The following is a 15,223-nucleotide window of genomic DNA, read 5'->3' as shown; positions in this document are numbered from 1 at the left end:
GAGAATGAAAAGGGTGTTATTAATAATTACACTGGGACACAGAGACTGTCCAAGTCAATTGGGACATATGATCACTTACACATAAGCAAATACCATGTTAACTCTCCTACTTAAACCCTTCAATGGCTACCCTTCGTTTCAGAATAAAATTCAGATTCCTTTGAATGAATATGTATGATCTGGTCTCAGCTGAACTCTTTAGTCTTATCACTTCCCTTATATTCCCTTTTCTCCCTTTCTTTTCTTCAGTCACACAGGCATACTTGAGATTCCTGAGCATGCCATGCTATCTTATGCCTCCATGCCTTTGTATATAATATTCCTTTTATTTAGACTTCCTTTCTTTGCCTTGTGCAGCTAACAAACTCCTGTTTATCTTTCAGGATTTACTTTAGCAATGTTTCTTCTCAGAGGCCGTCCGCCAATCTCAGGGTAGAATTATTATTATTTTCCTTTACTCTCCACTAGATCATATATATGCTTTTATTATAGAAATGTTTATTCTGTATTGGAACTATTTATATGTGTGAGTTTTATTTTTCCTTTTTTCTAAAAACATATCTGTCAGTGAACTCTTTGAGGGCAGGAGTTGTATTTTACCTTTTTATTCCCAGTATCTAGAATACTGCCTGACACATTAATTCCTTAGCAAATACAGGCTGATTTGCTAAGGACAATGAATCAATATCTCAGAGACATTTAAAGTGTAGACCAAGGTCTATGGCCATGCTACCCTGAACAAGCCCGATCCCGTCTGATCTCAGAAGCTAAGAAGGGTTGGATCTGATTAGTACTTGGATGGGAGACCACCTAGGAAGATCAGGGGCTGTAGGCATGAAAAATAAAAAAATAAAGGATTGTAAGCTGACAAGGTCCTTGCAATCTGTGAGGTCAACCAAAGGTTACCTCGCCTAAAAAAAAATAAAGTGTAGGCCTAGGTATGGGCATTGCTGAAAAGCCATTCTTCATATTGTCGAGCCTAGAAACCTATTATTTTCTAAAATAGAAAAAAAATGAAGAGCTACTTTATTGGGAAGAGTGCCTTATTCTTTCCTTAGGTGGTCTTTTGAAGATTTAACAAAGCAAACTCACAGTTTTAGAAAGCAGCTATGATATCCATGTAACCAGAGCTCAGGAAGCACCCTAGAGTCTCTGACTATTGTATTGATTGCTCAAGATTGTGCTGTTAACTAACTTTAGGGGAAAGAAAGCTTTCTGAACAACAGTATTTTGACAGGTGTATAGGACTTTAACCTTAAGAAAGGGATTCATAATGTAAAGGAAAAAAAACTACAAATGTATCTGACAGCCATTGCATATGGAGAAATCACTGAATGATGCACAACAGTGTGCCATCTGAAGCTTGATGGTTAGTGGATGCCTTTGGGACTGCTGTAGAGGGAAGGACGAAGAGAGGGGTATAAGTTGAGAGCCTAGCAGAGAGGATTCCAGATTCCCCCACCTGACTTTTTAATCAGAGCAGTTCTACTTTTAACTGGTTCATATATTGGGCCACCACATAAGATTTTGTTTGAAGAAAAAGTTCTACTAAAAACCAAAAAGTTGAAAAATGTTGGTATGGTCATGTACAGGACCAATGTTATTTGGAAGTAGTGTTTTCAGCTAAGCTGACTCCAGCTGACTTAAGTGAAAACAACATTGACTTAACTCACATGTCTTCTTTTTTGTCAAGCTGGAGGAGATCACTGAGGCGGAGGATGCTCTCTCTGAAGCCAATGCATTGAGCAATTACAATGCTGAAGTATGGGCATATCTGGCCTTGGTCAGCCTGAAAGTGAGTGTTTACTATCCTTATACAATGGCCTTTCAGGGCAAAAGGTGAGAGACCAAGTAAGGCAAGAGATAGCAGGATAGCCATTAATGTATGATATTTAAGGTTTGATGGTATTCAGATTTTGTCAATATATAAATGATGAAGGAGGGGCTGAGTCTGGGAAGCCTTGACTTGGAATATGCTTTAAAATAATTTACTCAGGTGTGTTTGTCTGAAAAGGAAATTCTAAAAATGGGAGTGAGCCATTTGGGCTTGGTGGTCATGGGCGCATGGGAGTGGGGTGGGCCAGAGCAAACTGCCGTCCGGGGTTCTAGGAGGGGTGGGCTCCCTGCAGCACCTTTGAGCTATACTACAGGCCCAGCCCAGATTGTGCTAACCAAGCCCAGCCGAATGCATGCCCTGCCTCAAGATGAAGGAGGATGTAGGTATCAGAGCCTGGCCTAGGGTTGGGGTTATGGACACTGAATGGAGAGCTGTGCAAGGGTAGCGACTGACAGCGCAGTCTGATGGCAGATTAGACTTGGAGGTGGTGAGTGGTTCTCCTTTTGCTCTCCTGGGTGCCTCTTCCTGCACTTAGGAGCTCAAGCCTGGGGCAATGGTGAGTGATTCTTGTATAAGTCATTCCAATTATGCTCTGGATCTACAAAAAAATTACTGGAGCCACATATATACCCTTTAATTTCCCCTTTTGTAAGTTATATATGGCCTAGAAAAGCTATGTAAGACTCCAATTATAAAATAAAGGCAAAGTAGGCTATAAGGGTATAGATATAAATGGATTACCAGCAAAGGACCAATAGATGTCTCCAATAGACTAAAGTGATTTTCCCAAAAGATCTCATTGTTTTAAAAATGGACCTGATACTATAAAGCATCTTCTTTGTAATTGTCTCTGAGTTTTTCTTTGAGACTAGAATTTGGGATAGTTTAGATAGTTACCTGATACTAATTAGGAAATACATGGTATTTATATTTAAAATGTATTTAGTTACATTTAATGATCTTATTCCTCAGTTCCTTTTTTATTAGTTTTCATTTCAAAAAAAGAATAAAAATTTTAAATGGGAGTGTTATTATATCAGAATGTAAACAAAGTCAAATACCGGTGAAGGAGATGCTCTACTAGTCTTTCTAAATCACTCCTTCCTGTTGAACTGCTGTCAGGGTGCTCATCCTTGATATAGATGGGGAGTATTGTGGGCGTTTGTGATAAAGAAGTGGTGGTACATATATACAATATAATGTTATCCATAAAAAAGAATGAAATCTTACCATTTGTGACAACATGGATGGGCCTAGAGGGTATTATGCTAAGTGAAATAATTCAGAGAAAGACAAATACCATATGATATCACTTATATGTGGGATCCAAAGAACAAAATAAATTAACAAACAAACAGAAACAGACTCATAGATACAGAGAACAAACTGATGGTTGCCAGATGGAAGGGACGTTGGTAGGCTGGGTGACAAAGGTGAAGGTATTAAGAAGTACAAATTGGTAGTTACGAAATAGTCACAGAATGTTAAGTACAGCATTGGGAATATAGTCAATAATATTATAATAAACATGTATGGTGCCAGGTGGGTACTAATCAAGGTGATCACTCTGCAGGTTATATAAGTATGTAGCCACTATGCTGTACACCTGAAACTAAAATAATTGAATGTCAACTGTAATTGAAAAGTAAAAAATATATATGTTTATTTAAGAAACAAAGTTTTTTTAGTAAACAAAAAAAGGACATGATAGAGAGGATTAACAAAATCATAAACTGCTTTTTTTGGTAAGATTGGTAAATAGACAAACCTCTTGCATAACTGATTAAGACTTTAAAAAGAGAGAAGGCACAAATCATGAATATTACAACAAAATAGAGACTGTACTTAAGGAAATTTTTGTCTAAAATTCAACTCATTCATGACTTCTGAAAGTCAAGCAAACTAGCTTTTTTAAAATCTGAAAATGTATCTTCTAAAATCTATACTATTATATAAAATTTCTTTTGAGTCAAGAACAAGACAAGGATACCTGCTATCATCATTCTCATTTTTACTCAACACTATACTGGAAGTTCCACCAAGGCAATAATAACACACATACACACAGAAAAGAAAATGGAGGAAAAAGATTAGGAAGGAACCAAGAAAATATACAAACAAACTGAAAGATGTAAAAAAAAAGTTTCAATACTTAAAGGGTAGACGAAAATGAGTAATGATGGTTAGTGGTGGGGGAAGGCGTTGGGGAACAGAGTAGACAGGGACAGGATGGAAGTAAGACCTTTTTACATCCTTTTGATTTTTTAATGATGTATATGTATTATCTATTAAATAAGTATTAACTCAGAAGTGGAATTGGTAAGGTTGCTGGATAAAAGATCAATATAAAAAATATCATCAAAATCAGATATCATCAGGAACACCAATTTGAAAGTCTAATTTTAAAAAGTCACAGTCAAGACCTGTTAGATAAAATTATAAAACTTTATTAACTGGCATATAAGAAGATCTGATAGAGATACCATGTTCAAGGACAGGAAGTTTCAATAACATAAAGATGAAAATTTCCCCCAAATATTTAATTTTAATTAAATTTTTATAAAATCACAGTTTTTGAGGAACTTAATAAAATAATCCTAAAGTTGACATTAGTGCAAGGTTTTATATAAAATAGCACCTTTTGTATAAGAAATAAGGAAAAAAATTACATGCAGATTTGCTCATTTATGTAAAAAAAAGTAAGGAAGGAAAAATCAAAGATTATCTAGAGTGGGTCCTATAGGACATGGGCAGGCATAGCGTCTGAGGAAGGGAGGGAATGAAAGGGTAACACTCTATAATTGTACTTTTTTGTACAGATCTGGCTTTTGGTACCATATTAATGTTTCATATATTTTTAAAAGAAAATCAACAAGAAATGGAGAGATCGTATAATTCATATCATAAACAAAGAAAAACACATAACAATAACACTGAAGGTATGAAAAAGAACTAACTCAAGATACTTAAAACCTCTGTACAAAATTGGACTCTAGTTAGTAGTCTTTTTTGCTGAGTCACGAGTTAGCAGTTATGAAATTACTAAGTATTCTATGATTTACCAAATAAGTAATTATGGATACTAGGAGCCAAGTTTCTCACTATCAGAGAAGTTATAAACGTGGAAACAGAGAAGATGAAATGACCTTGTAGTGATGAATTAGAATTGGAGATTCCGATATGAGCTCATGATTTGATAGATTTTACATATATGTATATATACATATACATATATATATATGTAGAACATACATAAAGCGGTGGGGGCATGAGTACACCTAGCGCTAAGGACTTGGTTTCTAAATTCATGAAAAAGAAGTAGGGCATTGGTCCAATTTAAAGGAAATAAAGGAATCAGAGGCTCCTTGGAAAATGGCTGACTTTAGAACTGGGACAGGGAAATAAAATATGAGTCTGGAATATTTGGCCGAACAAAATAAAAAGTACTCAAAGAAAGACTGAGATATCAAAAACACACAAGGGAAAACAAAAGACAAAGGAACTAGCTTAAAGCGGGGGCCCTACTGGCCCTATTTGGGACAATTTGGACATCAAAAGAAATAATTATAGTTAAGAACTACAAATGAGAAACTATGAGCCCACAGTGATATAATTAAACAAATAATTGTAGAAGAGGAAAGCTTACAGTAGAAGGCCAACTGTTAAATATATAAGGAATCATGGAATTAGAAAATCACCGTTTGCAAACCACCATAATTATAATTAATTCAGGGAACAGTCATCAATGTATGCTGAAACTATAGCTGAATGTTTAAGGAGTAAGAAGATATTTACATAGAATCAAAGTATATCCCTACAGATATTTATTGCAAAGGGGAACAGAATAATGTTATAGTAGAAAAACCTGACCAATAATAATCTAAACAAAAGATCAAAGTTTCCATCATCAGTATTGGGATAAATATATGTCTCTTAATAGGATGCACAGAGGAGAACATATCATTTTTGTGGTATTCCTGCTAAAAATTCTAACCTGAAATGAAGAAAAATCAGATAAAAATTGTGGAATATCTTACAAAATAACTCTCCTATACTCTTCTGAAATGCTAATGTCATGAAACATAAAATCTTAAGAATTGTTCCAGACTAAAAGAAACTGAAGACATGAATACTGAATGCAAGGCATGATCCTGGATTTTCTTTTGTTGTAAAAGACACTGGGATATTTGGAAAAATCAGAATGAGATCTATAGATAGATAATAGTATTGTATTTATACTAATCTCCTGATTTTGATAGTTGTACTGTATTATGTAAGAGAATGTCCTTAATTTTAGAAAACACATACTGAAGTCAAATTGTATCAGGTCTCCAATTTACTCTCAAGTGGTTCAGGAAAAATTAAAATACATACTTGTGTGTTTGTGTGTGTGTGTGTGTGTGTAGAGGGACAAGAGAACTATTCTTGCAACTTTTCTTTAATCTGAAATTAAGCCAAAAAATTTAAAAGTTAATTCCTTAAGATAATGCAAATTAACACCACAGTGCACACCCACTATAACAGCTTAAATCAAAAAGACTGACAATACCAAGTATTGACAAGGATATAGAGAAACTGGAACTCTCACCTGTTGCCGGCAGGGTTGCAGATTAGTACAACCACTTTGGAAAACTGTTTGGCAGACCTTTAAAAAGTTAACCTGTACTTACTATACATCCCAGCCATTTCACTTCTTGGTATCTAGTCAAGAAAAGTGAAGACATATGTCCACACAAACATTTCCCCATTTCATTGCAGAATTTAATAAGAGCCAAAGACTGGGAATGTTCTGAAAGTCTGTCAGTGAATGGATATACAAAATGTGTAATATTAACACAAATGGAATACTACTCAGCAATAAAAATGAAAATCTGATTTATGCAACAATACAGATGAGCCTCAAAAACATTATGCTAAGTGAAAAGCAAGGCACAGAAGATTACATATTATATAATTCCATTTATATGAAGTTAAGAAAACTGAGACAAAAACAGATCAGTTGTTCTCTAGGGCAGAGGGTGAGAATGGGGATTGACTGCAAATAGGCATAAGGAACTTTTGGGGAGTAACAGAAATCTTATAAAACTAGACTGTGGTGATGCTTGCACAACTGAACCTTAAAATTAGTGAATTTGTGGTATGTAAAGTATATCTCAATAAAGCTATTTTTAAAAGACTATATAGTCCCCTCCCTCCCCAAGTGAGGAACATATGGACTATTTAATAAATAGTGGTAGAGAAACTGGCTATCCATACGAAAAAAAATTAGTTCCTTACTTCATAACACCAGACACAATTTCAGCTGGTTTAAAGACCTAAATCTTTTTTTTTTTTTTAAACATATTAGATGACTGGTTTACTACAAAAAGTTATAACTCAGGAACAGCCAGATGGAAGAGACGCATAAGGCAATGGGTGTGGGAAAGGGTGCAGAACTTCCATGTTAAAGACCTAAATCTTAAAACTTTAAACTGTTTAGAAGAAAATATAGAGAACACCTCTATGCCCTCAGAGTATACAAAGTTTCTTGTGAATGTAATAACACAAAGCAAAAATAAAATGTCAATCAATTAACAACTTTAAAATTAGAAACTCATGTATAACAAAAGACACTAAAAGCTTAAGGGCTTCATTATAAATACTTGCAGCATTTATGACTAAGAAAGGATTAGTATCCAGATTATATAAATAGCTACTAAAATAAGAAAAACCCTATAAACAATCTGATTGAAATATACAATTTGCCGAAGTGGGTATTGTAAATGTCAATACATGTAGGAAAAGTTCTACCTCATTAGTAATTATGAAAATGCAATTTAAAATAATGTGACAGAAATTCATACCCATCAGGTTGGCAAAAATTATTCCGATATTACCAACATTTATACGGATTTTTATAGTTGCTAGTGAATGCAAATTGGTATAACTACTTTGTGGTGCATATGGCACTATGTGGTCACATTCATGCTACAACTTAGCAACTTTATATTTAGGTACCTTCCTAAGAAAAATACCAGAAGAGGAGTATACGAATGTTTACTGCAGCATTTTCTGTAGTAGCAAAAAAAAAATTTACCATTTTTTTTCAAAATTATTTTGGCTGTTCTGGATCCTCATGTCACTTGGGCCTCTGCCTTCCTAAGGTAGAAGTAAAAGGTAAAGATGTGCTGGAAAATGCCCCTGGAATTTAGTGAACTTCAGGTGGGAAAACTTCAAAGTGTAGATATTATAGGAAAGTTTTTTGGGTAATGAAACTTTTGTGAACTAGTAAAAATTTACCATGGACTAACACTGATCAGGAAATTGAACTAGATATTCTCTAAGTTCCCTTCTAGCTTGAACATTTTGTGGTTCTCATATTTATGTATTTAAGCTTTCCCAAGCGACTCTGCATACTCTAATCTGTTATGCACAAACTTGTGAAATATAATAGTAAATTCATATTATTTTCATTTAACTCCTTCATGTAAGGAGTAACTGGAGTAGTAATTGTCTCATCTCATATCCAGATCTACATGAAAGAAATTCCATTATCTGCTTTTTCTAATACATAGAGACAAGATAAAGGTAAAAAGACTTAGGTGCCAGACTGCATTGTTTTAAAACCTAGCTCCTCCCCTTCTTCATAACCCTGGCAAGATATTTATCCTTTCTGTGCCTAGGTTTTTCTATCTATAACTGGGAATTATAAACAGATATCTCCTAGGGTTGTCTTGAGGACGAAGAATGAAAGTATGTAAAGCACTTAAAACAATGTAAAACAAATAAAACAATGTAAACTACAAAGTAACTATCACATGAGTGTTAGCTATTATTAATATTAACAGAATGGCTTCAATCCTGAGAAGCAAAAAAAGGCCAGGTTATCCTTAAGCTTTTCGAAATGAAGGAGGGATATATATATGCTTTTCCCTACCACAGTTCATTTTCCTGCTTCACCTTTGAATTTAGTTTCTTAACTAAGGTTTGGAATCCTCTGCTTTAGGTAGAAATGTTTGCGGCAATGTACTTTCCCACCATAATGTTTACGATATATCATCATCACCAGCTGCTCTTTTTTTCAGGCTGGACGGCAATTGGAAGCTGAGCAAGCCTACAAGTACACAATGAAGGTATGATGCAGATGCCTCCACTGTTTTTCTACACTGTTCCAGGTTGGGACACTGAGAGGAAGGTTATTTGCTTAATTCAGGACTTTACAAGCACATCATGATGTGAATAATTTTCTAGAGGCTTTTCTCACCATTATGCAATTATCATGGGGCTGCTGAGTTTGGAATAATAACCCACATATTATCATGGGGGATCTTTTTTATACCTCTTGATAGAGAATACAGCTTAATGGAAAGTCAGATGGCCTGGAAGTCGGTAGTTAGAACTGACTTATGCTCCTACTTTTGCAATTAACTTACTGTGTTAACCTCTGGGCCTCATTTTCCTCATGTGTAAAATAAAGGTAGTAGTCTAGTCCAGGAGTCAACAAACTTTTTCTGTAAAGGGCAAAATGGAAATATTTTCGGCTTTGTGGGCGAAATGGTCTTGATCGCAACTACTACACTCTGCCCTTGCAGTGAAAAAGCAGCCATAGATAATACAAAAAACAAATGAGCATGGTTGTTTCAAATAAAACTTTGCTTACAAAAATAGAAAGAGTGCTGGATTTGGCTCTTAAGCAGTGGTTTGCCAACCCCTAGTCTATTCTATCAGTTATGAATTTTAAGTAATTTGACTTGAAAAGACAGTGGCTTAAACAAATTGGGAGTTTTATTTTTCTCATCAACTGAAGAGTCCAGGGCTGGTACAACAGCTCCACAATGTCATCAGAGACCCAAACTCTATCTTTGTGCTCCATCCCTCATAGTTGAAAGACAGCCATTGTAGCTCCAGCCATCATAATCATGTTTCAGACACAATAAAAACAAGAGGGGAAAGGACAAAAAGTCATGCTATTTCACCTCCCTTTAATGAACAATGACTATAACTTGCATTTCATTGGCCACATTGGTCTTAATACTTCCCCTAGTTGCAAGGGAATCAGGAAATGTGGCTTTTTAGTTGGCTGCATTGCTATATGGCAAAGAATTTTTTTTTTTTTTTAAAGGAGAGACAGGGTATTTAGTAGGCAACTAGATGTCTCTACTACCCATCTAGATTCTAAAATTAAATTCAGGTCTAATGTCTTTGATTCCTTTCCATCACTTGCCAAATAAGGATAGTATATATTAATCAAGATATATTGGGTGATAACATGAATGTTTTAAAAATAAACTTTATAAAGTTATTGTATAAAAAATGCAAACTGTGAATGTTCAGATGAATTTTCTTAAAGTGAACATATCCATGTAACCAGCACAATGTTCTGAGGTCTTTTAATAGAAGTGACATGAAATAGGGAATATAGCCAATTCCACTCCAAGGAACTATGTTCTTTAACTGTGGCCCCACAAATGAGGGGTCTCCACATAAGTATATCAGCTATGACATGTGTCCCCTTCCTTCCTTCCTCTCTTGCAGCTGAAATTGAAAGATGAGGCTCTGCTTGCAGAGATCCACATGGTACAGGAATTGGTTGGCTTTGGCAATCCATCTTTCTGACAGCCTTCCAGCTGAAGAATTTTCTGAGTTCTTTTCCTTCCCAGAGGAATTAAACTCTGGATGCTTCACCACATGAGACCTTAGGATGGAGAACAAAAGACTCTTCGCCATAAATAAAAACCCATTCATTTATTTCCATTGGCTATCTTGCTGGATGGCTGTTATGGTTCTTTGACTAGTTCACAGTAAACTGGATGACAATACAAATTGGAAATGAGATTCAAAATTCATCAGCGTGGTTCTGGAGTTAAGGTATACTAAGGTATAAATAAGTAAGGAAATATATATAAAATTAAGGGATAGTGGGGTCATTATTAGGGTTTCTGGTCAAAGTTAATTAGGATCAGTCCTGGAGGAAGTCAACGGCTAAGGTCCCTGCCCAGGTTCACTTACTGGGACTTGGGAATTAAGGCATCATTTTCTAAGGTGGAACTAAAGGAAGAAAGGTATGCTGGGTCACTGTATGAGGGCAAAGCGCCTATTGTGGCCAGAACTTTGGATCCAACGATGAACAGAGAACTAGAAAGGTCTTAAGTTGGAAGTACCGACTCCCTCTGACCCACGGGTATCTTAACGGATCTAAAGCACAAGGGCTACACGAAGAGTCCATTACCCTATAATAGATGCAAAACTCCTGACAACTGAGGCCATTATGCTAGGGCTAAAGATGACAAGGAACCCCTGTCGTCCTAGATCACTGCACAGCAAAACTAGGAATAAGGCTCCCCCTCCTTATTTTTCAGAGGAGGAGGTGGAGAGAACAGGAGACATATTAGGAAACTCTATTATCATTTGTAGCCCTTTTCCAGTCGGCCCTAACTATATCTCCTTTATGAAGTCTTCCGGAGGCACCAAGGAAATATCAGGTTCGGCTTCTCCTCTGCTTCCCCAGGACTGTGTACTGACCACCCCTAGTTACTCTGGTGTAACCTCACCGTCTCCCTACCACACTGTGAGCTTCCTGCAGGCAGCGACAGGGCCCTTTCATCTCTGCGTTCTCAGCACTGCGCGTTGGCCTAATAGGTACTCAAAAAACATTTGCTGAAAGGATGGATTTGTGGAGCAGTTCGACGCTTCCCAATACTCCTCACTCCACCACGGACTGACAGGCTAATAAAGGGCGGAAGCACTCCCAGGGTTCGGCCTGCACGGCTACCTCTGGCATACACAAACACTAACGCGTCTGTTTTGCGGCAGTTTAGGTAAGGTACGTTAGGGTTCACCGTGTTGCATTGTGGGAAATGGAGTGCGGAAAATGGAAGGGGCGGGGCTAGTAGGCGATTTTCTTCCAGCTCGGAGGACCTTGGTCTTGGCTCGCGGTCGAGTCAGGGTCCCGTTTCGGCATCGTTGACCCTCCGCGTCCGTCCTCCATCCCGCGCGAGGCGATCCTTGCGGGCGGCGGGACTCTCTGCGGCGCCGCAAGTGGTAACAGGCCTTGGCGCACGCCGGCTACACCATGGTTCACCTCAGTGAGTGAGAGGGGCCCTGACAGACCTTCCAGGCTGTCACGGGAACTAGGGGGACATGGGACCGTGCGGAGCAGCGCTTTCCTAGGCCAGGTGGAGGCAACCCAAACTTGAAACAGCCACAGTGCCTTACGTTTAGTCTCCCTTCAGTTTTTCTCACTTAATCCACCTTGAAAGCCTATGAGATAAATGGCATTCATTTTATCGCTGAAGACAGCTGAGGCTGTGACCTGATCACAGAACTAGTAAATGGCAGGCTTGTGCTGAGTGTATTGGGAGATGAAGAGGAAGCCATTTCTAACTGGAGCGCATAAGAGGAATTTAACAAAGACGAAGGTATCTAAGCCAGATTGACAAGACTTAGTTGGAAGTAAGGACATTTCTCTGGAGGAAAGGGATTGTTTCATCTACCTCACTTTGTCCATTTTGTGTCCTCGATTCTTTTGTCTGAACCACTTATTTCTCTGCAGCTACTGTCCTCTGCAAGTCCTACCAACGAGGCCACTTAACCATCCGTCTTGCCCTAAGTGGCTGTACCAACCGGCCTTTCTATCGCATCGTTGCTGCTCACAACAAGTGTCCCAGGGATTGCCGTTTTGTGGAGCAGCTTGGCTCCTATGATCCACTGCCTAACACTCATGGAGAGAAACTCGTTGCTCTCAACCTGGACCGTATCCGGCATTGGATTGGCTGTGGGGCCCACCTCTCTAAACCTGTGGAAAAGCTGCTGGGTAACTCGGCTCTAGCCATACCTCATTGAGGGGATTTTAAATTGAAGTCAGTTCCAGGGTGATGGGAATTAAGAATGATTTTTATTACTTCTAGGCTGCTCGGGACTGGAGTGAGAAGTGAAGTTGTGATCTAATTGCCATTTTGAATCTGGAGACCCCTTTTGTGGACTCCTTTATGAGCCTTTTTGGGGGAAGAGATTTTATGCTAAAAATGGGAATAGTGTGTCTTGAATGGCTGTCTGTCAGTTTATCTTTTTTTCTAGTAAGGGAAATATTGTTAGAAGGTTGACAACATCAATTGTCGTCTTGTAGTAAATGGAGGGGAGGGAGTTGGGGGAAGAGGTAACAGTATGGAAAGTGAAGAGCATGTTTTAAATCCATTCTATACGTCAGGTCTCTGTTAAACTTCAGTTCTGTGAGGCTGAGATCCCCAAGAAACATTTGCTTGTACTGTGTTATAATGAATGAAAACCCTATTGCTTTTAGGTCTTTCTGGCTTTTTCCCCCTGCATCCCATGATGATCACAAATGCTGAGAGACTGCGACGGAAACGGGCATGTGAGATCCTCTTAGCATCTCAGAAAACAGATACAGAGGCTGCAGAAACAAAAGCAAGCTGACTTCAATGAGCATAGCAGTGGAGACAAGGTCAAAGTCCTCTTAAAACACTTGTGCAGAGTTTATAGTTTTGTTAGACTTAGAGGTCAATAAATGGAATTTTCTATGTTACTCATGCTCTTTTGGCCTGGCCTGAGCAGGGCCCTGGGAAAAATTTGTTCTTATCGATTACAGAGCTGGGTGTAGGTACTAATTAGCTATTTTAGCCTTCATCTGGAAAAACACAGTGGCTGTGGGATGGGTTGGACTTTTAGGTTGGACAGCTTTACAGTCTGCTGCCTTCCAAGACTTCTGTGCTTCAAAGCCACTAACCATGACCCATCCAAGTAATTCCTTCCTTAATCATTTAGGGTCATCGCACCAGTTCAAGAACACAATTACTTTGTTATATTTGTAATTGCAGATTTATATTGCCTTGCATAACATAATTTACAAAGATAGATTAGTTATGAGTTTTGGGGGCTGTAATGGTCTATTTTTAAGAATAGAAACTGGAAGAAAGCTAATATTGTAAAGTACCTTTGTACATCTAGGCCCTTTACATGCAAGGTTATTTGTGAGACATAAGGTATCATGAAAACAGGTAGGATTATTTCCATTTTATAGACCAGTAAGCTCAAGTTCAGAGGTGAGAACTTGCCCATGGCCACAGTTTTAATGTTGGCAAAGCTAAAATTTAGATCCCAATATGCCTACCTGGAGAGCCCTTTTCAACATGTATTATCTGTAGCTGGGCGGGGAAATGAGCAAGTGTGAAGGGCTTTTCAAATGTCCACTTAAAAAGTCAATGATAGAATTGGGTTTAGGTATCATGAATTAGGTAATATAAATGACTGTGCAAAAAAAAAAAATCCCATTATCTGCTTCACCCTAACCTCAGGATATTATAATCACAGGCATGGATTAGGTGGTTTTAATGTACACTGTAGATAATACAGATTTCAAATTCTGGCATAAGGCTAGGATGTAGATTTATAGAGGTGATTCTAAAGCCCTATCAATATACCAACTTATTTTATTCTCTGGGTTTTATATTCCGAGAACAGTGAGCAGCCACCTCAAATTCTGGGTGTTATCAAGGCTCCACCAGGGTTGTTACTGATTGGCCTCCCTTTCTTTGTGGGACTTTGAAGGCACTGCAGGCAGAGAGGAACTGACTTTACTTGGGTTTGATCCTGGATATGGGAAAGCAAAATAATTTGAAAACAAGAACTCTGTAAATTTAAAAGATACTACCCTGGAGAGTTTAGGTCTTGGGAGAAGCTTTAATTGGTAGAGCAGGAGAGAATGTGATTCTGAAAAGTATTGATCAGTGAGGGGAACTGATGTGAAATAGGTTAAGGTAAGGTATTATTTTGAGGTACTGAGTTTCTGCTAACTTAGGTATTCACTTTGTCACCTTCTCTGTCCTTTGTCCAAGATCTGTATACACTTATTTTCCTTTGTGAGCTCATCCTTTCCCTGATTTCCAAAGTTTTCTCTAGTCTCACTATGTCTTGGATGATTACATCAGCCTGTCCTGCTACCACCTTCAAATCTAACATACTCAAAATTCATCTCTACACTTTAGAAAGCATTAACAACAGTAACAAACAACTTTTGCTTTGGCAGCATATATTATTAAGATGAAGGTTGAAGGTGATTCAGGAGGTGAATAGGCGTGATTCTGTAATAAATGTCAAACCTACGAATCTTATCAGATAAAATTTTTTTTAAAGACCGGTGTTTTGTGCTTTTTGTTTAATATATTTTTTTTCTGGTAGGGCTCAGGGGAAAGAACCTACCAGCAGACCCACCCCGTAGGTTGCAAAATTATTTGGGCCTTAGAGCTCTATGTCCTCTCATCAGGATCATCTCTGAGAAAGAACAAATCTATTTAACCAATGTTCTTTGGAAATAAACATGTATATGAACCACGTGAAATTGCCAAATGTCGATGTTATGCTGCTGTTTTTACTTTAAAAAAAAAAAAAGCA

General features: G+C 37.7%; 2 protein-coding genes and 1 pseudogene across 2 annotated transcripts in view; all 3 read left to right on the top strand.

Moving 5' to 3' along the window:
• The window catches only part of CFAP70 (cilia and flagella associated protein 70), a 79,872-nt gene extending 69,226 nt beyond the window's left edge, over positions 1-10,646 (top strand). The window contains 3 exon segments of the mRNA XM_039872094.1: positions 1,694-1,795; positions 8,902-8,949; positions 10,352-10,646. Of these exon segments, the coding sequence (XP_039728028.1) occupies positions 1,694-1,795; positions 8,902-8,949; positions 10,352-10,432 (231 nt within the window). The 3' untranslated portion in view covers positions 10,433-10,646.
• On the top strand, positions 717-835 carry LOC120609989 (uncharacterized; annotated as a pseudogene).
• A 1,042-nt stretch (positions 10,647-11,688) lies between the features above and the next one.
• Positions 11,689-15,163, top strand: MRPS16 (mitochondrial ribosomal protein S16). Its single transcript, XM_039872107.1, has 3 exons — positions 11,689-11,901; positions 12,369-12,629; positions 13,116-15,163. Exons 1-3 carry the CDS (start codon positions 11,889-11,891, stop codon positions 13,247-13,249), a joined length of 408 nt encoding a protein of 135 aa, XP_039728041.1. The 5' UTR covers positions 11,689-11,888; the 3' UTR covers positions 13,250-15,163.
• The last annotated feature ends 60 nt before the right edge of the window (positions 15,164-15,223 follow it).

The sequence above is a fragment of the Pteropus medius genome, unplaced genomic scaffold (assembly GCF_902729225.1).
Source record: "Pteropus medius unplaced genomic scaffold, Ma_sr-lr_union100, whole genome shotgun sequence".
Taxonomy (NCBI): domain Eukaryota; kingdom Metazoa; phylum Chordata; class Mammalia; order Chiroptera; family Pteropodidae; genus Pteropus; species Pteropus medius.
This window is presented reverse-complemented; position numbering and strand designations above follow the sequence as displayed.